This window comes from Hypomesus transpacificus, chromosome 11, assembly GCF_021917145.1.
Source record: "Hypomesus transpacificus isolate Combined female chromosome 11, fHypTra1, whole genome shotgun sequence".
In the NCBI taxonomy this organism is placed as follows: domain Eukaryota; kingdom Metazoa; phylum Chordata; class Actinopteri; order Osmeriformes; family Osmeridae; genus Hypomesus; species Hypomesus transpacificus.
This window is the reverse complement of record NC_061070.1, coordinates 9,123,561-9,149,958: the sequence shown is the minus strand read 5'-3', so window position 1 is coordinate 9,149,958 and position 26,398 is coordinate 9,123,561. Positions and strand designations below refer to the sequence as shown.

At 41.7% G+C, this 26,398-nt stretch overlaps 2 protein-coding genes across 4 annotated transcripts; both read right to left on the bottom strand.

The window, feature by feature from the left end:
* Positions 1-596: 596 nt before the first annotated feature.
* On the bottom strand, positions 597-10,088 carry rel (v-rel avian reticuloendotheliosis viral oncogene homolog). Its single transcript, XM_047029688.1, has 11 exons — positions 9,970-10,088; positions 9,503-9,541; positions 8,640-8,779; positions 7,790-7,938; positions 7,269-7,360; positions 4,201-4,341; positions 3,592-3,696; positions 3,042-3,260; positions 2,390-2,458; positions 2,243-2,296; positions 597-2,042 (listed from the first exon to the last, which is right to left on the bottom strand). The coding sequence occupies exons 1-11, from the start codon at positions 9,974-9,976 to the stop codon at positions 1,252-1,254; spliced, it is 1,806 nt and encodes a 601-aa protein (XP_046885644.1). The 5' UTR covers positions 9,977-10,088; the 3' UTR covers positions 597-1,251.
* Positions 10,089-10,651: 563 nt separating this feature from the next.
* papolg (poly(A) polymerase gamma) lies at positions 10,652-20,222 on the bottom strand. Of its 3 annotated transcripts, none has more exons than XM_047029694.1 (24): positions 20,057-20,221; positions 19,271-19,429; positions 19,027-19,093; positions 18,751-18,832; positions 18,519-18,628; positions 18,363-18,416; positions 18,130-18,241; positions 17,944-18,033; positions 17,599-17,737; positions 17,259-17,331; positions 16,973-17,093; positions 16,808-16,892; positions 16,634-16,687; positions 15,832-15,951; positions 15,314-15,423; positions 14,961-15,082; positions 14,537-14,700; positions 14,199-14,299; positions 13,843-14,063; positions 13,595-13,675; positions 13,234-13,293; positions 13,046-13,149; positions 12,806-12,909; positions 10,652-12,565 (listed from the first exon to the last, which is right to left on the bottom strand). In XM_047029694.1, exons 1-24 carry the CDS (start codon positions 20,071-20,073, stop codon positions 12,387-12,389), a joined length of 2,529 nt encoding a protein of 842 aa, XP_046885650.1. In that variant the 5' UTR covers positions 20,074-20,221; the 3' UTR covers positions 10,652-12,386. The 3 variants fall into 3 exon arrangements, with proteins under 3 accessions (XP_046885650.1, XP_046885651.1, XP_046885652.1); XM_047029695.1 differs by lacking the exon at positions 20,057-20,221 and adding an exon at positions 19,833-19,926; XM_047029696.1 differs by lacking the exons at positions 10,652-12,565; positions 12,806-12,909; positions 13,046-13,149; ... (10 more) ...; positions 16,973-17,093; positions 17,259-17,331 and having other exon boundaries at positions 17,595-17,737; positions 20,057-20,222.
* Positions 20,223-26,398: the final 6,176 nt, after the last annotated feature.

Below are 26,398 nucleotides of genomic sequence, written 5' to 3'. Positions count from 1 at the left end.
ACTCCAGGCTAATCAGCCGCCTTCCTCCTCTCCCTCTCTGTGTGTGGAGACATAGTAGCCGATCACATGACCTTGTTACCACCTGTTCATATTTTTCTCTCCATGGAAACAGTCTGTTTCTTCTTTGCAGATCTCCCTTGTGGGTTTCAGAGTCTTTGTTTTGATTTTGGATTAACTTCTTGCCTAGAGTTTATAAGTTTGCCTTTGTCTTAAGTTAAACTAGAGCAGCTAAGTACTTTTGTTGTATTTTCTCAGTGTGGAATTATTGTTTTGCCTTCTTGTAAGTTAAATTAATGACTTCTTCGTTTTGACATCCGCTGCTTGTGATTGGTATTGCTTCCCCTGACACAATTAAGAGTACCTATGTGTACATAATGTGCAGTTGGGTAGAGAAATAAAGCAGTTTGATACCCAACTCTTTAATGGCTATTTATGTTACTATGTATAATATTAAAAAAGTGAAACAATTTTACATAACATTTGTTGATTAATATTGGATGGTTGGTTATTAAAATATTAGTTTGATGAGCACTAACCACAAACTCTGAGGTATACCAAACTCAAAATAATTTGTTCAATAAAATTCCAAACCTGTGTGGAATAAAATATTTTCTTTATTAACAAAGTATTTTGTATTTAAAAAACAGAAGCCATCAGCATTGAAACATCTTAATTAAAATATTAAAGCTATATACAATTGAGAGAAAAAGTATTGAGTGGTACTAGTGCATCAGTTTTCTTTTCCACACCATTATTCTGACAGCACATGTGATTAATATGACATAGCCATTACTAAGGAACACAACAGTGCTACTGACTGGACATTTCCATACTTCCTCAATGGAAATGTGAGTAACTTCTTGGGAGTTTAAACATGTTTTTTTTTTGCCATTCTTACAGACAGCATGTGCACATGAGTCCTGGACGCCAAAACTGTAACAATATGTCATTTTTTAGCTTTAACTTTCAAATGTGAAACCCAAATCTATAATCCCATATACCGTAGAACAAGAAAAAACATCAACATAAAGAAAGGCATTCGAACAGCACACAAGTTCCCTTCAGGTGGACTGAGACGAGAGAGAATACACATAACCAGTAGACTAACATTTTGCCCTGAATATCAGATCTATTTCACAAGTATCACCACAATCCAGCACACTTTGTGACTCATTGTCACACGTCAAAGCTTCCCCCTACATTTAATGAGCTGCCACGGGTGTTTCTTCAGACTTCAAAACATCTGCACTGTCACTCGTTATACTGGCTTGGCCATGGGCTCAGATAGTTATAGCAGCCGTCTTGTCCCCCCCCGTTGGCTGATAAGGGGCTTTGTACATTTCTGAGGGCCTGAATGTTGGCATTTCCATTGCCCTCCTGTCTCATTGCCTCCATGTTAGTTCCGTTGCTTGCAGACCATTGGGCTAAGTTGGCATATGAGGCACCATGGTTGGGGTCTACAGGAGGAGCCATGTTACAGCCCTGGCCCTCTGGCCTCCCACTTTGGTATTCCTGCTTCATCTGCATTGCTGTCTGGTCTCCCCCTCCTACAAAGCTCTGGAGGTCAAGTAATGACTCCAGTTCCAAGGAAGCCCCCCTGTTTTCAACATTCCCCAGGGGTGAGGGGAGAGGGTTGACATTATGCCAGGATGTCGGAAGACCATAGCTCTGGCCACTGTGGCTGGCCTGGACTTCAGGGAGTGGCTCTTTCCTTTGGAGGGCTTGCTGGTGGTGGGAATGGGGGTGGTGGGGAGGGCCAGGCCTAGCCTGGCAGACAGAGGAACCCTGAGTGTTGGGCTCTAAACACTGCAGGTCCAACGTGGTGAGCTGGGGTAAGCCACTCGTACTGCTGCTGGTGCTTTGAGGGTTAACTCGAATGCTATCCAATGATAGGGAGGGGTTGAGGTGTGGCCACACCTGGTTGGGTGACACACTGGGCATCTGCATGGTTCGCTGAACACTGTGGTTGTAGTATGCAGGGGCAGGACTTTGGTGCATCATTTGAGGGAAGGGAGGTTGCTTCAGGTACATGTGTGCTGTGTCTGGTTGGAGAAGAGCTGATGTTAGTATTTTGTTTTTTCTCATGATTTATGTTGCACACTAGAATATATACACTATAATCTGCCAGCACACAATTGGTCCAGAGATACTGTATTGTCTTATGTTGAATAAATAATTAGTGACTTGTCAGTGGACATACAAATACATGTATATGACACTAAGATAATACTATTATTCTTACCTTTCCTGGAGCTCTGAGACATTACTTTGGGTCTGTTCGATACATTCATACCATCTGAACGAGAGGGACAACAAACTGGTGTTACACACATTTACACACACACACACCAATATATTGAATAGAGGACATAGTACAGATTTATCTTACCGCTTAACAGAGGAAAGGTTTTCATCAAGTGCTCTCTCCTTCGCTTCTTCTCCTGGCAGCCATAAGGGTCTACACATAGACACAAACACACAACAAAATGAACTTGATGTATTAGGTATCATACATAACATAAAGTAAAAAAAACCTTGCATAACCAGGCAGAAAGAACAAATTAATTATGGCCTGCCAAAGTGGGCAGGGGGTGTAAAATCGGACACAAAGGATGAACATAGCTTGGATGCTTTAAATGAATCAATGCAGATCAACAGTAGTATTTAGGTCTTTGACACAGCACGGAGAACTGCACTGCAAAGCACATAGATAACATGAAGGTAGACAAAGACACACCCAGGGACGGCAAAGAAAGCTGTAACAACTGGGCACTTCCAGAAGAGAGGCACTTATACTTCTGATATGCTGGACATATTACAACAACACAATTTTAACCACCAAGCAAGAGTCAGTCAAGAAAGATAATGTGAAACCCTGTGTTGGGAGAGACAATTTCCCGGTGTACACAGGTCAATTTAGGAATGTTTGGGCAACTGTTTTTGTTAAACGTATACTTGAAGAACTGCAAACCTACAGAACATTTTGTTGGGATTTTTTCTGTTAGGCCCAGGGTATTTATACTCAGACATTGGCTCCTCACCTTTGTCGTCGGGTAGGTAGCGGAACTCCATTGGCTCGCTGACTTCCTGGTCTGTGGGCCGGCGCAGCTGCATTCGCACAGTGACGGGGCTGATGATTGACAGGTCATAGTAGGGCGGCGTCTTAAACACGATGGCCACCTGGCGGTGGACATCGGCCTGGGAGAAGGAGCCTTTGGCTTCCCAACCTCCCGACACAAAGAAACGAACCTCGATGTCATCTGGAGGAGAGAAAGGGGTGAATGAGGGAGGGATGGATAACAAAAGGAGATGAGGGGATTGAGGGACAGGTGTTTATGGAGGAAACAGCACTAAGACTGTCATCCGTGAGGAATAATAGTTTAACATGGAAAATGGAAAAAGCCAATGGAAAATGGATGGATGGACAAACAAAAGGATAGGTGGCCTGTAGGACAAATGAAATGATATGAAAGGATAGAAGGAGGGACCCATTTATCACAAAATCAATACTGCAGGTGGTAGAAAAAAAAGAAGACACGCAGCGTAACTGATACAAACAACATGGATCGTATACTTTTTACTGGGTCATACCTTTCTGGACTTTGTCACACAGGAGAAAGATCTCGTCCCCTCCCTTCACGCTGCCGCTGTTCCTGTTGACGCGACAGATTCGCAGCTCGGCCGTGTTTGGAGCCCCTGGGGGTCAGGAAACACACAAGGTCACACCCAGGAAACACACAAGGTCACACCCAGGAAACACACGTCACACCACGGATACGGACATCCATTTGCAATCCGCCTCGTGTAACAGTCAATCCACATAAGGACGAAGTTGTAATAAACTTAAAAAAAACTGAACTAAACAGTTCTAAAACTGAAATATAGCCTTTTATACAACTCAAGTTATGCACTGTAATAAAAACTTTGTCTATATTTTTTATGAGAGTGGGATAGGGAAGTTGTTCTCAATGTAGGGAAGTGTGAGACTATGCTTGTGGGTGTATGTGAGTACACTGTTTCCATAGCACACTTCCCCCCAATGACAGCTTGCACGACATGCAATCCACAAATAATTCAGGTGGAGACGAGTTCTGGCTATTTTCAGTTAGAACTGATATAAGGTCTGTCATGTTTGGTTGCCATGTTTGGTATAACGCCAACACCAGCCGGTGTTGACCAACTGGCAACTCAGCAACTCACTGTTGTCATAGATGGGGTTGGTGACGATTGGTCGGAGGGCGCGCGCATAGTGTCCACTGTCATCCTGCAGGAACACCTGGATACAGAGGCGCACCACGTTGAGGTCGTACTCTTCAGTCTGCAGCAACTGCTCCTGGGGCACTGGACACACAATCACACATGGACATATATGTGAATACATTGTAAGGGGGACAAAAGTAAGGGGGGTAGGGCAGGAAGTGCTGTGTGAGTTCGTAGTCCAGTTAGTTTCTATGCAACGTGTGGTGCGTGGTTAGGTCCTCTCAGTGAAGTTTGTGGTATACTATGTTCCACTGGCCTCGAGTTTACAGTGGTTGGAAACGTCACAGATGTGCTTCCACAGCCTACTCATAGGCGCGCGCACAGAAACGCTCACACAAATTTGCAAATCGAGCGGCTTCGTTTTAAGCCTTCACACAGAACACCTCCGCCCCCCCCCCGCCCCCCCCTTCACACACACCACCACAGTTTTTCACATTTGCCCACTCTCTTGCTGTCTCGGTCTCTCTCTCTCTCTCCCACGTACGTGCTTGGGCCCTGAGGCCACACTGAGGCCACCCCACCCACGACTGTGAGCGTGCTGAGGCTTAGTGATGTCATGGCAGGTGGAAATGTGTGTGTGTGCGCGTGTGTTCTAATCAAGAAACGAGAATCCCTGGGCGTAAAATGACAACTACTGACGAGTGAGAGAAAGATAGAGAGAAAGAGAAAGTGAGAGAGGGGGGGCGTCAGACAAAGAGGGATGGAAGTAGGTGATAGAGAGGGACAGCTGACGTACAGAGCAAACCTCTGGCACAAGAACACTTTCGGAGACAGGGGTGGGGGTGGGTGGTATTGGATGTCCCTACTTAGAACTCCGTCTGACACAAAAGGACAAATCACTTGCCTCTTGGATAAAGAACATTTTCACTTTTTGCTTAGTCAGAGTGATTCACAGTTGGTCATGAGGTGAAAAAGAAAATAGTGAAGGGGGAGGGATGGAGACTTAAAGACTGGGTATGTGGTATACAGAGATGTGGGCCGCAACAGAACACATTCACAGTAAAGTGTATGGGTACTAGCATGCTGTGTGTGTGTGTGTGTTGTACTCATGTAAAAGTGTCATAAGATAAGTGAGTGAGTGCGTATATTTGACAAAGGGTTGGAGAAAGTAGGCTAAAAGGGGGAGACCGGTTTCAAATATCCACATGGTGGACACCTCACCCCTGGTGCTGTCTTTGTTCTCTTGAATGACTAATAACTTGTAAACACTACAACCCAGACGCCATACGAAAAGCTTTAAAAGCATATAGCTAGTGAAGAATATGTTATGGCTTGCTTCATTGAGTTACTTAGATGTAAGGTCACACCTGATTCAGCATATGAGTTTGTTAACATGAGGGAGCACTGTGTGAAATCAAAATCCCAGCAGAAGCGTTATGGTACACGATTGAGTACACAATCCACAAAACCAAGAGGCTGCTCTGACTGCTTCCCCTACATCACAGCCAAATGCAGAAGCTGTAGGTGATTTACTTCACTGAGGAAACGCCTCATCATTGTCAGGTTGGAGTGAACTCCCCATCGCTTACACTCGTCACACAGACCCTCATAGCCCGATGTCAGCCACTGTGTGGACCCTGAGACTGGCACAAGTGACCTGGATCTCAGGGTTATTCTACCATTGTAACAGAGGTGCACCAATCCCATTACTGGCTGTTTCTGAAGCACCTGACATGCAGCTGGTGAAGCTAAACTGGAGCCACCACCCTCAGCCAGAAGCAGACAGGAAGTTGGTGTGGGGCAAAGAGGGGGGGGGGGGGGGGTGCTGTGTGAGTGTGTGTGTATCTCGTTCTGTACAGGAAACAGCTGAGTTTCACAGCAGAAGTGAGTTGAAGAGAGAAGTGAGCAGATCTCACACAGTTTTTCTATTTCCCTGTGCATTCCAGTGCTCTGGTTCAGTATGCCCCACTGTCTGGAAATAACTAAACCTTTTCTAAGATAATTGTTAAGTAACAATTTTTATGGCATACTCAAATAATTTAGTAAGTTGTGTAAGAAGTTCAAATCATATTTCAGACACACACTACACCGGTTGCATTCATGGACACTTGCTATGAGGAAAACCAGTTTGCATTCCCCAATTGAATCTTGCATTCAGAATTGATTGGTACAACTGGGAGAAAGTCTGCTTTTTAAACTCTTTTAATCTTCCTTTCACAAAAAGATCTCTCTATTTCTCTTCAGCTCTGTGCTAACTCCTCATTACACTACCTGCAGCCAACTGGTACTACATGCCAGACCACTTCCCTCCACTCACTTCCCTGTTACGGACTGCAGTGGCACTAAATGTACTGATTTGAGTATGGATTACATCCCAAATACTCAATAAAGAACATTGATGACTCATCATACATAAAAAGTCATCTTTGGACCTACTGTTTGGCATGTCTGAACAGTGCTTTGTATGGGAAAAATAACCCCTTTGTCTCTCGCATGTTTACTTGCTCACAGTGAAATATGAACAGGATGACCTGGATACCTCCTACAACACCACTGCAAAACTGGAATGTGTTCAACATAGCTATGAGCAAAGGTTTGGTTCATGTGTTGCTGCGTGGGTTTTTTTTTACGGTCTCGCACCCTCACCCCCCCCCCCCCCCCTCTCTCTCTCTACCCTGCCTCACGTGACATTCAGCACAGCGCTGAATTGAGCAACTGTGCAGAAGAATGGGGAAGTAGAATTGCTCTTGTTAGTACTTGAGATACACTAGGCGTGCTGGGGCTAAACTGCAATTAGGAAGGATCCATTTTAGTCCAACTCAGACTTGGGGGCACTAGTGTGTACATACCATAACCAGGATTGAGCTTTTTTCTTTAAAAAAGAAAAGTGTCTCTTTTTTTTTATTTTCTTTTTTTTTACTTGGTTCAATCTCCAGGATTTATCAAAGTGTCCATAGATACTTTACCATAGACATTGTGACTAGCTTTAATTGTATATCATGATTATGTTTTAAAAGCTAAGTTGGCCCAAACTATTTGTATCAAGTATGAGGATTAATGTGACTCACCATTGAAGGGGTTTATGCCTCCAGCCATCCTCTTGACGATGGCTTCCTTCACCTCCCTTCTCCTCACACACTGAATTCCCAGATTCTGAAAGCTGGAGGTCAAAGCAATCAACAAAATGATGAGAAACTCTTAGTGATATGTCCCTGTTACAGTCCTGAACATCACATACACACATACATGCAAACACCCACCTACACACACACACACACCAACCTACCCCCGATACACCACCCACACATAGAGACACACACATTCAGAAACACACAGATTCACATGCCACACACAGTAACAGTGAGGCAACCTGGGGAATTCCCTCAGTGTGTCACTCATCATACACAGACTCTGAACAGGCCAATAAAAAACGAGTATGGATGCCTGTACATGTTTGTTTTTTGGCTTGTGCATACAGTTGTGTACAAAAAAAGACTGCCATTTTTTGTAGGTTACAAAAGGTTCCCATTTCTTAATTAAGATGACACCATGGAGATGATGTTAGCAGCTGTGGTAAAGTATTACTCACGCAATGACCCTGCGATCAGGGCCGAACTCCACTTCATAGGAGCCATCTTTGCAGTCCTTGCCCACCAGGTCGTGAGGATGGGGCCTGTAGGGCTCATTCTTTGTCACCAAAGAAACACGCACTCTGCCTTTTCCACAGTAGTTCAAAATCTGCCAATGAGGAAAAGAAGAACATTTTAACACTTAGCATAATTCTTGTCCAGCAGAAAATGCTTTATTTAAAATGCAACGTTCATACAGATGTTGTCACTACAATCTACATCAGCCTGAAACACTGTTTGCTGTTCCCAATCCTCAACTGAGAGGTTTAAAAGTTCAAAGCACAGGTAGGTGCATTTTTCCACAAAGTTTCTGAATCAAACCCTGCTCTGACTGATCACTCATAATTAATTATAAAATGGATGCTAAAATTGATTCCTCATCTTTTAGAGGAACTGGTCTGGTGGCATTTTGTAGGTTTCAGTCGTCTATTTCAGATTTAGTTCGTAGATTAGTTTATATAGTTTGGCAGTACTTTTTATTCACTACATTCCCAAGAATGTTCCATAGGTAAGTATCCTTCTTTCCATTCCACAACATACTTTCATGTACCACAACATAGCAGGTTCTGCCTAAACAAACTTGGGTGTCAAGTTTAGATAATGTTCAAAGTACTGTCCACTCATCAGAAAACTAAGGTGGTGTAAAAAGTGGAATGTGAAAATATCCTGAAAACTGGTTAGTTGGGATTGGTGGTATACTTGGAGTACTGCTCCCCTCACCAAGAAACTGTTGTTCAATGGGGTAGACAGGCTCTGTGGCTAAAGTCAGTGTTCTGACCTGGTGTGGAGTACAACTGTTGGTGTGCTCACCTGTACGCTGGGATAGGTTCTGTTGTTGTCAGAGTTCCTTTCTCCAGGGATGCTGCCTGCAGAACGGCCCTCACACTTGTATCTGAATCGCATGCCTCTTTGTTTAGGCTGCTCAAAGATCTGGATGTCGGGTTCAGCAACTGTAACAAAACAGGGTGAGGTTAAGAAATGCAGGTACTTCTGAGGTGTAGTACTATTGCTGCCTGGCACACCTCAATGCTGTCAAATACTTGAGGTGCACCGTTTTTAAAAATCTGTATAATTAACCTCTTTAAGAGTAGTCAAAAAAGTTCAACCCGAGGACAAACAAAATGCCCCTTAAAAGTCAAAAACAAGAGATGGGAGTTCTGTGGTTGGGGGACCAATGTAAAGAAACGTTTTAAGGTAGGCAACATAAGCCGTGTTTGATGTCATTACAATGTTTTGTGAAATTAGCTCAGCTTTTGTAAATGTGGTGTCATGTCTGAGTGTCAAGTAATTTGCAAAAAGAGAAAGATGGCTATGCAAATTACTGATGGAAGGTACCAACAAGGTAAATAACAAAAACTAAAAGGACGACACCAATAAAGATAGACATTTAATTTATGAGTATTAATTTATGAGTATTAAGTCTGACATATCATGATTATTATGTATACTATTAATACTGTTTACATTACATCCAAACACACATCTATAAATATGTACACAAGATCATTTAAAATGAAACATGGCATTAGAGGAAGTGAAAACAAGAAATAATACCCAACCCAGGAATAGTGAGAAAGATAATATGATAGTCTATAAGCCATAGGCCAACCATTTACGAACATATGGCTGTAGAGGCAAGTAATCAGGTTTAGAGTACACCCTCTAAAACTTACTCATATTTGAACGGTCCCCGATCAAGGATGGCATATGAACTGTTGTCAAAGTCGGCGGGAGGCATAAAAGACAAGACAGACAAGTAAGAAAACAGGAAGTAAACTGGCCTCTAACCAGAAATATTGTACAAAGCCCAAATAGTTTGAATTATTTTAAGTTAAACAGGATATTACATTTCTAGAAAATAAAATTAAAATCTAGTGGGGATAATGTTTTATATCTTTCAGATTCGTATAGGCCCAAGTAATTAACTTTGATGAGCTATAACAAATCTGGTTAAACCCTTCCTAGTGCTTTGATCACGAAGCAATGTTAAAGCGTTAATTAAAAAGTAACTTAATGTTTTTATATTACACTTTGCCAAGTGATGGAAACATACTTCAGGCTACAGATAAGTTTTTCGTTGTTGTATCTTATAATACCTGTTGTTCCCTGGTCTAGGCCAAGCCAAAGTTAGTTTACTTACCATCCATGATGTGCACAGCCTTGTCACGGGATACTGTCGCAATAACAGATCTAAATTGAATGACTTTCACTGTAGAGTGTAATTAATATTTGTAAAGAAAGTCGTCTGGGAAGTCCCCTCCGTCTCCTCCCTCAATGTCCCGCCCTCTTTTAAGGAACGAATGAAATGCGTACGGTGGGATTTGTTGGTGTGTCCTACGTCATGACTTGCACAAAACGAAAACGAATGAACCTGTGTAGGAGATCAGTCAAAGTGTTCCAGCTATTGACAAATAGATGAACGTGACAGTGTAAATTAAAAAATATCAAATGTCTGAAAGTGCCTTTTAAAGGATAAATATTGTGCTGTCAATATGGTCTCATCAATCAGTAGTCGAAATTTGTATTTGGGGTAATCCCCACGCGATGAACTACGCCTACAATTGGTGAAATGGGAATGTCCCGGCCCTTGCGAATGAAGTTTATGAATTGAGCCCCCTACTGTTCATTCCTAACAATGTACTTATAGTAGACCAACCACGATCATTGAACAAACATGGTGTACCCCGTAAAAACATCTGTAATACAAACTGCAAACATGTGGTATTGATTGATACATGATGCATTGACTTCCCTTTGAAAATTTAAGAACAAAAGATGACATGCTATAAACAGAACCTGTAACAAAAAGAGCAAACAATATCTTGGGGTTTTAAGATTTAATGGATTTATGGAGTCATTTAAAGGAGGTGACAAACATAACATACAAAATACCCTTTCAAATACAAATTAGAAACAAATGACCTGTATTGTTAGTTCCTCAAAATGCAAACTGAGAATTCTGAAACAGAGTGGTGTAGAGGTCTTTCGGGGCAAAAAAACTAAACTACCCGCTATGAATGATATAAAAAATTACATGGTACAAATATGCAAATATAAATAAAGTGATAAGAAAAACCCCAATAATGAAGAAGCCTTTTCAAAACACAGATTCTTTCTGTACACCCAGCCAAGGAAATCATTGTTGGAAAGACAGAAGAAGAATGTTACAGGCCAACTTCTCCCCTCTACGATGACCCCAGGAGATGCCATTTTTAAGAACCTCCACAGGAGGCACAGAGGGCAAACACCCCACGAAAAAGGGAATTCCAAAACGCACACATAAACAGACACACCCACCCAGACCAAAGGTGGTAACAAGCACATATTCGCTTATAACGTTCTCCCTTCCTTCCTCACACACCAACAACCAACCTTGAACCAACACACACATACACACAATCCCTCAAAAAGCTTTGAACCAGTTTCACAAGCACCATAGATCCAGTCATGGACCACTTCACAAGTCAGATCCTACTTACCACAGCATCACATCTTCCAAACCCCAGTTTCATAGGTCAAAGTCGAAGCGAGGCAAAACAGGTTTACTGAGTTTTAAAAAGGTCCATCCTTGATGTAATTATTTAGGTGACATAACTTGGATTGAGAAAACCGAGCAGCTGAATGCATGTTTCCCACATTCAAACACTGTAGATCAGTCTATGGAAATCTTACTAGTGCATTGAAATAGGGTACTGCGATCTGTGCAGCTCACAAAATAGTAAAATAAGGGTAAGTTAAACACATAACCAGATATATTTTATGGTAAAAAGGAAGGGTTCCATGTTAGACCACCACATATATCCTCTGGATGGTTGTGGGTCACGATAGGGTCATGGTTGTGAGACGGTCCAGGTTTGAGCAAACCAGTCATCCATGTAATTGTATAGAAACCTACACAGCCATTACAAAACAGTTTGAGAAGGGGATATTTCTTTTCAGACAGTGGAAAAACACAAGACAATTTTTTAAACTTTTTTTTTTCCTTTTTCGATTAATAAAAACTACAATAGAACTATCAAAAGACTAACAGTGATTTTTTTGTTTTTCTTTTAAAGAGTTATTTACATGAACATCTACTGTACAAGTTCGATTTTCAAAACACTCGGGAGAGTGTGTACCCAGCATTGACACCTTAAGGCCTTTAAAACACGCAACTCAACGGAAAAGAAGATAACTGAACGTAGAAAACCATCGCTCCTGTTACGGGCGCCTAATCATTTCATCAATGTTTTGATCTAGAGAGAGGTGTTCAAGTGCCCAGAGTGGCAGAGGGAGACCTACTACAGGTCCCGCATGTCTGACGACTTGTTACATAAGGATTCTCTGGCCTTCATCGAGGCAACTGGCAGGGTGTGAGGAGGGGCGGGGACTCATTGAGCATGTGACAACTGTTACCGAGGCGGGATTTCTCACCTCCACCTCTGGAACAGATACTTCCCTAAGCTAAGAGCCGTTGCTTTGTCTCATCACACGCACACACACACACACACCAGAGTCTGGGTTATTGCAATGGGCCCAAATTCATCTAAATGCGTGTTCCTTTTTGAAGGTTAGAGCTCACACGATTTGGATTTGAGCCTGCTCGGTCTCTTTGATCCTCTTGGCCTGCTCGTCTAGCGTGGGCGAGTGGGCTCGCTTGGGCGCGGCGCCGTTGCTGCTGGGGTCGACGCTCCGGCCCACCACCGTGGGGATGGTGCTTCCCACTGGGGCTGCCACGGGCTTCACAGCCATACTCTCTACGTAGGCAACCACAAAGAGAAATATAGATGACACCCAATTCTTGGTGAAATTTCAGTTGTTTTAAATTAGGATCAAGGACGGAGAAAGTGTGTTTGGGAGAGGACAGGAAATGTGGGGAGGGAGAGAGAGAGTGAAGGGACGCCCCGAATGACACTGAATTGTTAACAGGAACACCGCAACAGCGCGTGCAGACCATTTCAGTGCTCATAGGAGTCCGAAAACCAAAAGACACTTACTTGAGCCGATGACTGGGATGGACATGCCCTGCACTTTCGTGGCTACAGGTACGTCTGGCGCCAGCGTGCTCTCCACTAACCCTGCGGGTTTGGGGGGGGTGATGCTGCAAGGTACGGGACGAGAGGGGAAAAGCTTTTAAAGAAAGAGGATTTTGCCTGTGCAGCATTTTTGGGATTGATTCACGATTAGATGTTCAGACGCAAACTGTTAAGGAGCAATACACAGGCATGGAGGACTACCTGCTGCGATTGAGAGCTAGCTTGATGGAGTTCTTGACCACTCTGCAGCTGTTGCTAGCAGGGAGGGGTGAAGAGGCGTCTGGCAGCTCCATGCTGGGCAGTCTCTGTGATGAGGAAAACCACATGGAGTTAGCGTACTGATTTAAACATATTAAATAGTTATCACGGATTAAGATGGAAATGTATACCTGTGTTCTGGATGTGTCGATGGTTGGAATAGGCCTTGCTTTTGCCCCAGAAAGACCAGTCTGTGTAGAAGAAAAACGAGAAAAGGTCAATGGGTGACTCCTTGAATGGGATTCCAGTGATTCAAGGTCCCACAAGGAGATTGTGACATGTACAAAGACTCCAATCAAAGGAAGTTCTTATCCAAATCCAATCCTATGAGTACGTAAGATTTAGGTTAAAGTTCAAATTAATAAATTAAATATTTCCTGAAAAAGCAAAATTATACTTAAAAATGTGTGTTTGTTCACCCTACATTCTACAAGGTGTGCATTTCTATTTCCTGATGTCACTGAAAAGACAGTGGTGACTAATGGTGCTTACCACAGTTACGCCATCTCCCTGTGCATGTCCATCACTGGAGGGGGGGTATGGCTCTTTGAATGCAGCGTCATCATTGGGCACCTGCAGTGTGACAATAGAAAGGGTTATAGTCATCATTTAACACAGGAGATCAATGGGTTTATTAAAATCAACGTAATAATCAATACATTGATGGATGTCACAAATCCAGTCAAATCTTTACTCAAACTTCATTTCAGGTGTTTTGCAGTCAATAATCCCCCTCTCACCTCCTCAGTGTCTTTTAGCCTATTGGGCTGATCGTCCTGTGTAGGTGAAAGCGGTCTCTTGGATGAGGCTCCATTGACGGGGTCTCCCACGCCGTTGGGCAGAGGCTGCTCTGGGGGGCTGTCGCTAGTGCAGTCCACACTCCCAACGACCAAGGGGGGGACAGTGCTGCTGGGAAGAGGGGCAGTAGGTGCGGTCTCCTGGGAAACCCCAACCACCGGTTCTATATGAGGGAGAGCAACACAAAACAAAAATCAGAGTCACGTCAAAACGACTTGGCCTTTGTTGTAGTTTCGCCGGTTTAAATTAAGAATTTAAACGAGAGATTGAAGGGCAACGGGAAGTAAATGGCGCTCACTTGAACCAAGGACTGGGATGGACATGCCCTGCTCAGGAGATGCGTCTGATGTGGGGGAGCCGTCCACAAACAAAGGGACGGGCGGTTTGGAAGGCGTGATGCTGCAGGGTACAGGACGTTTTACAATCTGATCCATAGCAAGCAACTCAAAGTAAACCATGAACAGGCAGCCAGTCATCCATAGAGCAGACATACATACAGATACATCAACATGTAGCTCAAATAAACATGTTGCACACGGCTGTGTATGGCACTAACTCTCAGTCCTTTTTAAATACCGCTGGTAAATGAGGCAAATGTTTATTGCTGAACACTGAGTTTATCATGTGGGCCCTTACCCGTCGTCTGGGTCAGAGGCTGGCTTGCAGGGCTTGCACACGGGGGTGGGGGAGCTGAAGGGTGTCCCTGAGTCCGTGTCTCTGGAGCTGTCCAGCTGACTACCGTCCAGGGAGATGCGCTTGGAGCTCCCCCCGTTGGCACTGCGGTTCAACTCTGCAATGCTCTGAAACCGCAAAAGCGGGGGGAAACACCACAGGAAAGGGGGGGTGTAAGAGAAGTTGCATTTCTGTTCACGCAAACACCAAGCACGCTTCGTCCACCAAGCACGCTTCGTCCACCAAGGACGCTTCGTCCACCAAGCACGCTTCGTCCACCAAGCACGCTTCGTCCACCAAGCACGCTTCGTCCACCAAGCACGCTTCAGCCACCAAGCTTGCTTCATCTTCAAACTATTTTGAGGGAATCTTTTTCCCTCCATCTTACCCTCTTCTTCTTCTGCACCAGCTCAGGTGGGAGATACTGGTGGAGCTGCTTCCTCTTCACGTGTGTCGCCTCGATCTTCATGCCATCCTTCAGCATGTTGATGTTGTTGGCCTGTCTGTACACTGCAAGGGGATTGTAAGACTTGAGTCATTTGGGTTTACGATACATCTCCCCCGACAGACACACAACCCACCACACATTCTCTGTGCTAAGTTAATTTGCCAAGGAGCAGGTGGTAACTCTGCTTTAACCATGTATATTAGTAGTTAACTCAAGTGAAGGACAATGCATAATTCACCAAGCATCCAATCTACTCCGTTTTCTGAGAAATTAAAAAGAGAAGTCATTTTTACCTGTGTCTGTAAAGGACTGGATGTCGTAGGTCAGGTCGATGTTTACACTCTCGGCATTCTCCACTTTCTTGAATATGATCCCGATGAACCACATGGACACAAACTCATCTCTGTTTGGACAACAGAGCAATAGCCTGAGAGGGTATTTCTAACTCACTAGCAATAAGTTCCAACAACAAACACATATAACCTCTCGTGACACTGTTTTAAGCATGGCATAAGTGGTAACTTTTCATCACTGGGATGAGCGCAACCAAATGAACCCTGTCACATAAAATCAACAACTATTGTCATGTAGGAATGTACAGCAACAGTGGTCTGGATGTCTCATTTAGTACAGGAGAACCAGTGTAAACTATTCTGATTTGTAACCACACTTCCATGGTCTAGCTAGAATACAACAATAGACTTCTGCCCTTTAGTTTTGCCTGTAATGCAAGTACTACAGGACAGTATTACACTACCAGGTATAAACAGAAAATGGGGAACATATATATTTTTTGTTTAAACAGGCTTACTCTGTGCGGTTCTCTTTGGACCCAGGGAAGGACTGGGGGTTGACGTGGGCCAGGGTTATGTATTCGTTTCTCTCCAGGTTGCCCACTAGAACACGGATCTTGGATTCTACAAGCCCAATCCTGAGGGGGAAAAGAGAGAAAAACATTAGGAGATACGGTTCTTTGGGGTGGATTGATACATCAGACACAATTAAGACAGTAAAACTGTCATTTAGGAGCAAACTCGAGAAACATTCTTTACGTTACTGGCCACAGCTGTATATTTTATAGTGCAAAGCATGGCAGGTGATTGGAATTATACAATAAAAGTTCCATTGAAACACTCAGCCCTGGTTAAAAAACAAAAGGTGTATCATATATACACATTCAACTTTGGAACTATCCCTACCCATGGTAAAGATGAGTAAAAGGGTTATTAAAAAAACTCACACTTGTTAACAAAACTGAACTTTATTTATTCTGAGAATAAATCTTTTTTACCATGTGTTAAGGGGGTTTTTAAGCAGTAATCCATGACATCCTGTTTCACAGGGGTATTAATGAGAAAACACACAAATCAAATGAGGGAAAAGTGTGTCAGGGAATGGCTTAAAAAAAAGAAAAGAAAAAAAAAGAAAAAAAAAGAGCCACTCACTTGAAAATACCCATATCTACCATTAGAGTAATACTGACAAATGTCAAACCAACTGGAACTGTTACAAACTTGCCTGGAAGAAGACCCAGGCTCATTTTGCTTCCATGCACAGTGAGGAAGCACACTCATTACTACACCATCCATACCAGCCCCCAGCTCAACACTCACCATTCTAGATGGTTTTCTTCTGTGGACGCACTGGCCGTCAGAACTATATAATGCCTGCTCACACAAAAACATAAAAGCACAGAATATAAGTATTGCTATACACATGTCAACAAACAATATCATATATCCATTCAAACACATCACAAACTCACCCTGACTATCACATGTACTCACTTGTACTTTTGGAAGAAGTTAGGTGGCTCAAACAGCTTGGACCATTCCGTTTTCCCCTGCAGAATCTCATCTGTCACACTGAGACCTGGTGGGGGCACACACAGAGCTTTAACACAAACTGTGTGTGTGTGTGTGTGTCAGAAATTACAGACCAGATCTACCTACCAAATTTGAACTCTTCACTCATGATGGTGCGTGTTGAGGTGGAGACATTGTAGGTGGAGTTCTGCTGGGGGTAGGCAGGTGTGATGATTGGCATCAGGTGATATCTGTCAGAGGGATTAACCTGAAGACAGAGTGGAGGCTTGTTAGACCACTATGCAACTTGGTCAGTCACCATAACACTAACTCTAACCCTAGTTAGTCAGTTAATCTTTTATTAGGTATGTAAGATACACACAAACACACTATAAAAGCATTCATGCTACTTGTAAAATCAATAGCTACTTACTCGTGGGTCCCAGACTGGCAGGTTCAGGTTGCTGTCTTCAGGCTGTTTCAAAAGCACAGGATTTGGCCATTCCCTACCCGATTGAAGCAAAGGGTGCAAGGTTTGTTTTTATCTGGATGAAAACCAACTAATACTCGTTCCCCTGCAAGGTGGTTTGCAAACTAAGTACGGAAGTTTTTAACAGAAGTTTAATTTCAAACACAGTTCTGTATGGAACGGATAGAATAAACCCTAAACTTGATGAGTCACAAAATGTGACTGAAAAGCTGCAGTGTATTACAGTGTCATTTGTTGGCAAAACTTCAATTAAGGAACTGAACATCTCTAATGCAGAACTCACCATTTGGAGAAGACCAGAAAGAACTTGTGGACCAGAGTGGCAGCCACAGCGTTGGGGTAGAGCTGACATGTCCTGGCCACCAGCATGGCCCACGACACACCGCCCAGGAACCCCAGCATGTTTGAGTAGATTCCTCGACCTGACAAACAAGTCCACAAGAGTCCTAAGATGCAAAACTCCCTCTACAAAGTAACCTCAGCCCCCCTTAGTTGGGCTCACGTTCACACACGTTTTTATATAGTTACATACAATATGAGATGAGAATTCCAATGATGACACATCTTAACATTGCACTGTGCTGCCTATGGAAAGAGGGGGTATATGGAGGCACCAAGTGACACTCACGTTTTGCCCACAGCTTAATGGCCCTCAGCGTCAATCTGAAGTTCTCCTTGTTTGGCACCAAGTATAATATCTCATCAGTGACTCTGCAACCTTTAAGTTGGAGGAAAAAGATTTGTAATAGTAATGTTGTATATATCCTAATGTTGAAATGTACAGAATAGCTCAGAATGAAGATTTCCTTCCTACCGTTGAGGCTGCGGATGCACCGGATGTCAAGGTTCCTCAGGAGGGAATCCCCTCTCAGGTCCAGGTTGTCAGGTATGGACTGCAAAGCCAGTCTGGCAAAGAGGAGATCAATCTGCTCGACAACAACACAGAGAAATGCCAAACGCAGTCAAAGAGCAACATAGTAGAACCACATAGTTCTTAACAACAATTCACTCAGAATACAAAAGTGCAAATACCCCTCAAATACTTACCTCTATGCCGTCAAACTGGAATTTTATTACTGGTACAAAGGCATCCTCTACAGCCTGAATGAAGAGACACGCAAGTCAGGATTAATGGTTTGGAACTGTGTATTTTTTATATATTTATTACAAATAAAGCATTTCCCTGAGCCTTAAAAGCCTCACCCTTAAGTCTTTGATCTCTTCGTGCTGTTTCAGTTTCTCAAAGAAAGACTGGAAAAAGTCAGTCCTCTCAACATGTCGTGGAGCTACACACAAGGCATCAATATCCGCTCCTGCAACACATTAGACCACATTTAGAGAGGGGGTGGCTAAAACACCCTTTATCAGAAGTCTCTGATCAGCTGGTTAGAAGGTTTCATAAGTAGCTGATCTCCAGAACCTAAATAGGAAGTACCTTTTGTGTGCACTCCAAGTCGATAGGAACCAAAGGTGAAGATCTTACCACCTGTGTTAGTTACTGCAGACAACGGCAAGTTCTTGAGGGAGGACAAAAATTATGAAGTTTACATTTCACTGAAATGGCTTGGCACTTTTTATTAACTTGTTACAAGATGAATATGGAAAAGGCTGAAGGAAAAGTATAAGTCGTATGGTGAATTAATAATCCCATTAATTGTTTATCAGGTACCCATGAAATCTGCTTGGGATATACTGCAACTCATCCACTAACCTTTGTTTCACTAATCTCTGCAATCCACTCCTTGACAAATGCATTTAACTTCCCAAGGACAGCAAGTCTGAAAATTAATAAATTGGACTATGATTTCCATTGTGAAGTTATTTTTCAAAAAGACCCAATAAGAAGATATACCGCACCTACAGCTTTGGATTGTATTGGCTGATATTCATGACTGAATATACATATAACAACTTAAAATATTGTGCTGTGTGTATGATTATGCCGCAATTCTCACCTGTGGTTTAGTTCATCTTCGTCTTCAAAAACTCCGAAAGGCTTCATTGCATCACTGAGCTTTTTAGTGTACTGGTGATCTATGTCCCGGGGGGGTGCGTGGCTTATGGCAGAGGTTATGCCATAGTGTTTCTGAGGCTGTTGCCCGCCAGGCATGGTGCTGTTCGTGGGGTTAAAACAGGACGTAAGAGCATGACAAGCTAGCGAAATTGGTTTTCAACTAGACGTAAATTATGTTAACAGTCACTACACAAACATGACGCTAGTCGCCTGCAACAACAGAAAAATAGTTGCAAGTGAACTATAATATTGCTCTTGAGTATGAACGTTAACAAGCTGTGCAATAAAGCAAGTTAATGTTAGTTAGCTAACAAACGGCATAAATATGTACTAGCTAGCTTTAGTTCTTGTTTATAAGTTTGCTAACGACGTAACAAGCTAACTTGTGTTGGGTGGTTAGCAAGCGAAGGCTGACAGCGGTTAGCATTAGACTACTACGCCTAGATAACTAGCTAGCGGACTAAGCATTAAAACACTAGTAAAGAGACAACCAATAAACGTACACCGGCGCTTGCAGTCTGATGAAGTTAATAAATAACTAGTTTCCTAAAAAAGAAAACAGGCCCTAGTATCATCACCGCATTGCAAAATTCCCTGTACTCAACAAGCTATTATTCCAGTAGCTAGCCAGCTAGTAGTCAGCTAGCTAGCCTATTCTTTCCAGCTTTATGTACATTGTGCACAAGTTGATAATTGGGCCAAGTCTATAAACCAGTAGTGGACTTACGCTGACATTTCTTTCATGACACACTGAAACACGTTATCCTACAGCAAACTTGCAGATAACATTAAAACTCACGCAGTTGCAGCTATTAACACCAAATTTATGACAATAGTTAGCTAGTTGCTACAGTCCAATATGGCGCCCAAAGCTTCTGAGTATCCCGACAAGCTTTGCAGTACCGGAAGTTTTAACTTTGTTACAGCCTGATTTCACTTCCTCTAGTCATTACATTTGTATTAAAGTAGGCCTACCTTCCAGATTTGTATCCATATCCATAGAGGGCGCAACACAACAACGTATTCAAAAATGTATTATGTATGGAGGAACACGAGTCAACCCTCACCAGACTCTGGCTAAGCCAATGAGAATTAAAGTGTGAAATGTGATCTACATTGTACGTGTTGACTAGACTTGAATAGAACCTAGGTATGCATGACAGCATTAGTGGAATAACCTAGGCTATTTATAGAAGAACATATCGTAGCAATATTTGCCAAAACTGTGATGACTACAATACGACTAATTTAATCGATGTATTAAATATAAAACAAGTGTAACAGGTTTTTCAGATATCACACTTTATTGTGAGAAATGTATTTCACATAGATTTGGACTCTAAAGCTTTTTAAAGTAATATAAAATGAAATTATAAGAAATATACGTTATTCAAAGTCACTTTATTAAACTACTGAAAACGAATTTACTGTAGTTAACTTGTAAGTGTACTTTCCCTAGATTATCCCTAGGTTCTGCTGGGGAAACCCCAGCCCCCACCCCCAGCCCCCCGCATATCGCGCGTCATGACAGCGTCTTGCAAGCTGCAAAACCAAAGGAAAGCTCAACATAATACATACTTTAGATGTGACCCATTGCAAATGAAACATTTTATGAAATGACATAATGTAAAAATAAAAATTGCATATCATATATAAAATCGTTTGTTATTTAAGATATAGGAATATTCCATTTAAAATATACAAACATAATATATATATATATATACACACATTAGAAATATTTATAGCTATTTACTTTATCCATTTATTTCATATATATTAGATCAAGTAGATAAGTCCCCATTCAAAACAGAACAGAAAATATGCGGTGGGAATGCTGCATGCTACTTGGCCCACTGTTCACTCCCTGGTGAAGCATAAAGAGTCTCCCAGCTTCCACAGCTTGAAGATATAAACTATTTTTCAATAGTTACTTTTGAATTATCTATCCATATTTATATATTGCTATCAACTGTATATAAGTGTATTCTATGATATATTAAAATATGTCCCATGTGTTTCCTATTTATATATATATTTGTATACACTGTGCCAAAAGCACATGAGTGTATACAAGAGCACCTCAAAAACAGCAAGGCTAGTGGTGTGTTCCCAGCCAGTAGTGGTCTGAGGAGAGACAAACCATAAACATGCACATGGAGGACCATGGACATATTGGGCAGGTGGTCGTATTGCTTTGGCTCATCAATGTCTATGCAAATTCTCTATCATTATACAATTTTAAATGTCACAATACATACATATGAAACGGAATTCAATGGAAAATGTTGAGCAATGATTTCACCAAGTCTACATATTTTACAGTAATGTTATAATGTAGGTTAACCAAGATTATAGACAGAAAGAGAGGGAGAGAGGAAAAGCTCAATGTGTTTTTTCTAGCTAAATGTTACACATGCACTGTGTTCCCTGTCCTCTTGTCCAGGATCCTTGTTTACTCCACACTCGATCCTAAACCAGGGAGTTGAGGAACTCTTTCTTGATTGAAGAGCTAAAAACAGTAGATTATTCACACACGTCTGTCAAAAAAGTGCATGTTTTATGTGATAAACAGTACTGTACAATCCACTTAATAGATACATACCGCGAATTAAGCTTCCGCTTAACTTGTATGCCTCCCACGACCAATATTAGTATTATAAGACCAGGCAAACAAAGCCAAATGTACCATCCCATTTCTGTGTATGGACCAAAGAAGCAGTTGAAAGTATGTTAGAAAAGACTTAAAACTAACTGGAAAACCAAAGCACACAGAAAGTGCCCCCGTTCCTCACCTGGTTTGTTGTATCCGTGACAATCACCTAAGAAAAGTACAGTTATTTATTGCGAGAAGTGCAAATATTGAAAAATATGCAGGTCTTGGAACACAATGATTCAAAAAAGGAAGGGAAGTTGCCAGGGGCATCGTTAGACCCTATTTACGGGGGCACGTGCCCCAGTATAAATCTGCTGTGCCCAAGTAAAATCTAACGTTTGAATTTAAACAATTTACTTTATTATTCAGGGAATACATTTAGATTGATAATCCCGGAAAAAATAAACGCAGTATCCCACTTAATGCTTGTAAAATCAAAACAGTTTAACCGAAAACACAAACCGATGCACGCATAATTCCATGTTAGCACACTCTTCTGAGCTTGCCAAATAGCCACTGCAGCACGCACACAGAAGTCCAGGTGTCAGACTCGGCACACAATATGAATAGATGCCTGTGCCCCAGTACAGTTTTATGTCTAACAACGCCCCTGGAAGTTGCTATCAAAAGCATCTAAAAAACGAATTTAATTGTTCCACCTCCCATGCAGAAAAGTACAAACAAGTTTACACTTACACAGGCAGACGACTTTACGAAGTGGATCCTAAAAAAAGAAGGAAATGTCTTTGGGCATTATGCCAACACTCTCACATGACTGTCCTGACGCCTCCACCCATTATTGATTTTACCCCTGTTCCTACATTAAAGATTGCAATGACAAAGCATTTCCTGTAAGAAAAAGCTTTATAAACAAACAAATATACAGTGGCAGTAAAAAACAATACCTGAAGATCTATGCAGTCCTCACTGTACTTCAGTTTCTCTGGGCAGCCTTTAGTGATGATATACTGAGGGGTTAGAGACAGCACTCTTGTTTTGTCAAATTCCTCATTGTAGGTCAGAACGGTGTCCTAAAAAAACACATTTAACTGAGAAATTAGCATTGTATGTTGTTTAACTATGGGATGTAAAACCAAGACCCCAGTGGTATCCAAAACTTTTACCAATTTATTTTGGGAATTAGTGAAAGCCCCTAAACACACTAGCTCTGGTTCCAATAGACAAAAACAATACAACATCAACAAAAGTTAATGTATTATCAACTCCCACAGAAATACAGGAATAGAGGATGCATTTGGTTTAGATACAGAATTTCTCTATAGCACAGAAGCTTTCTGATTGCTCCTATTCTATTGCTCACATGGTCAAGTTTTTGTGATGCAAGTGTTTCCTCTTTTCAGTGCAGGCACTTAAGTATCATTCCAGTAATATCTTCTACTACAGAAATAGCTAATTGCTATTTTTTCTCGATTGAGGAGGATTGTGCAGGCCTTGGATAGTGAATAATATGTCCTTCTGTCAAAGCTGTTTAACCCTCATTATTTTGAAACCATTGGTCGGATGCATTACTATTTAACAAACTGAAGCCTACAGCCATGATAGTAGCACAGAACCTCTTTTATAAAACTGGACTCAAAATTACGTCCCCTTCTGTTCTGTATTTATATCAGTAATCTACTTTCCCACAGTTGACAAATGTACATGGATGAAATTATCTTGTAAATGTTGTCTAAAACAAGCTGCTCATAGACTAGCAGATGTTATGACCACACCGCACTATCAACTGAAAGCTGCCAAACTATTGTTGTGGTCATGCTTGTATGTATAAAATGAATGTGGTTTTATTCTGATAGGATTCTGTGTTCATGGTTTGTTTGAAATCACAGGATGTTTGGGGAAAAAGAATGAGTAATTAATACAGAGTCATGGGGGTTCAGTGAGTGGGATATACTTGAGCCGTTCTGGTGGACTGGACTCTCTACTAGGGTTGCAAAGGGGCGGAAAGTTTCCGGAAAGTCTCCACAGGAATTTTGGCTCAGGAATTGTGGGAATTTAGAAGATTTTAATTTTTTTGCCAAAGTTTTTTTGCAAAAGCATATAACAGGGAACTTCAATATAGTTGAGAATAAGACTATGCAGGCCTAGCTCAGCTAGACCCTGAATGCAGCTGGTTGGGAACATTGTCTGCCAGAAACATAAACCTAAACTCATAGGCGGAAATCCTGGGGGGGACAGGGGACACACAACCCCCCCCCCCCCCCCCCCCCCCCGCCATCCTGGCAAAAATAGGATATGTCCCCCCCACTAAATTGCTTTTTACAGCAGTAAGAGTAGGATGTATGTATGTCCACACAAAAGTTGTATTATAAATGTTAGCATGCATGTCTGCTTATGACAAGGTAAATACAGTTAAATTACCCCAACATTTCCAGTTTATTCCTGTTAATTCCCGTATATTCCCGTTAACTCCTGTTAATTCCCATGGAAAGTTTCTAACTTTTGCCGGAATTTTGCAACCCTACTCTCCACGGTTCCATCTACAAGACTAGATGAGCTGTGATTAGGGAAAATGTCTTTATGTACTGTGTTACTGCCATACTGTGTACTCTCAATGCTTACTCCTAATGGATGTTCAATAGACCAATTATTTGTTTGTAAACAATCGGGATGCGCGCGCACTGTGGCTGCAGAAAACCGGGAAATGATAGCATTTTAAATGGCAAAAGGACCACACGGATAATACAAATAGTTAGATTTAAAAAGACCAAAAGCGTCGAGGAGGACATGCCTTTAGGAGAGAAAGCGATTACCCAATGATCTGTCGCATCAGAATTTTGATTTGGGTCACGAAAGTCTTGAAATTTGAGTGAGAATGTTGCCCGGTACAGACCGCATAGTCGAGCGGCAACCATGTCTTCACGTCATGTCACAAAGTTCATAATTTTACACTTTTACAGTCAATTCTACATTTAAAAAGTCGAGCAGGGCAGCTTTCAAGAGATATGGGAATTCTGCTTTTAGTCAGCTGGTCCGATTATTTTTCTGATTTGTTTAAACTGGCAATCTGAGTGAGACTACATCCCAGTTACACTGTTTTTACGTTAGCCTCAGTCAGACTCGCTCACTGGCAGTGTGCACAATGTTGTACTCCATTCTACACCAGAAACGTCAGGGAGGACTGCCTAATGTGGATACGAGTCTGGTGAAGATAGCCAGAATCTCGGATTTCTTTAACCTGTCTGTTTCATTCGTCATTTGCCTGAGAAAGCGACCTCCGTTAGCCAGGCTAGTTTTGCCCGATCACTTGGACAGGCTATTTAAGGGTATCGGGGGCAAGTGACTTTTGTGCATACACAAGTGAACGTAAATGTATTTGTCCAAAGGCCAAGAGCCTCAAAAAGTTAATATCAAGCCCTGCAATCCAGTGGCCAGAGATATATGATGACCTGAACGACACTCCAAGAGTAATAGAACGGGGAGAAGTGCGTCTTTTGCAACCCACATGCGCAGTTGAGCCTGCTTGACAGTTGTGTGACGTAGGGTGATAATTGGTCTATACATAATCATGATTTATATTAAGTAAACTAACAATATGCATTCCATGATTTTCTCACATTTGAATAATTGCCTCATAACTTTGACATGCTCCTCTGGATTGGACTTGGATTACATTTTTAAGCCAGACCTGTGCTCACTATCATATCATAAAAAATGCTTACTCAGTCTAGACGTTTCTATTCATTCAAGTTCTATTCAGGTTTGTTCCTTGTCTTTAAAATCCTGAATGGTCTGGGCTCTACAAAAATGCATTATACCCTTGAAAATACAAGGGTATAATTCAAAGTGGCTTGTCAAGCCTTCTCAGTATTTGCTATGAGATATTGGAAAAATTACCAAAATACTTTTCTCTAAACACTACATCACTGTAAACCAAAAGTTTTGACTAAAATCAAACCAGAACTGTACTTAGTAAATACTTGGTAGCTGCTCTGAATTTTAAATGAATAGCTCTTACTGTGTGTGTCTTGTATAAGCAAGCAGTCTCTCTGTGATATATTTTGGGGGGTTTATGTGTAGACAGCATATGCATGTTTGAGTATTTATTAATTATTGAGTCTCTATTGCATCACACAATATACTACTTTACTTTATAGTGGATGTTTGTTGTCTTTGTCAAAATAAACAAAACATATTTGTTTAAATATACCGAAGTTGCTATGTATTCAAAATTTAACCAAACCTAGAGTCACAAGTATAAGGTATAACTTAACATGCATAAACATATCTTATATGAATAAATAATAATGAATCTGGAGTTAACTGATTCATGTGTTACTCTTCATTAGCTGATCAACATACAGGAGTAATGGATGTGCTGAGGGATGTTGAGAAGTTTTTCTTAAGGTCAGTGACTTTTTCTACAATGCAATGGTGGGTTTCCAGTGTCTAGTC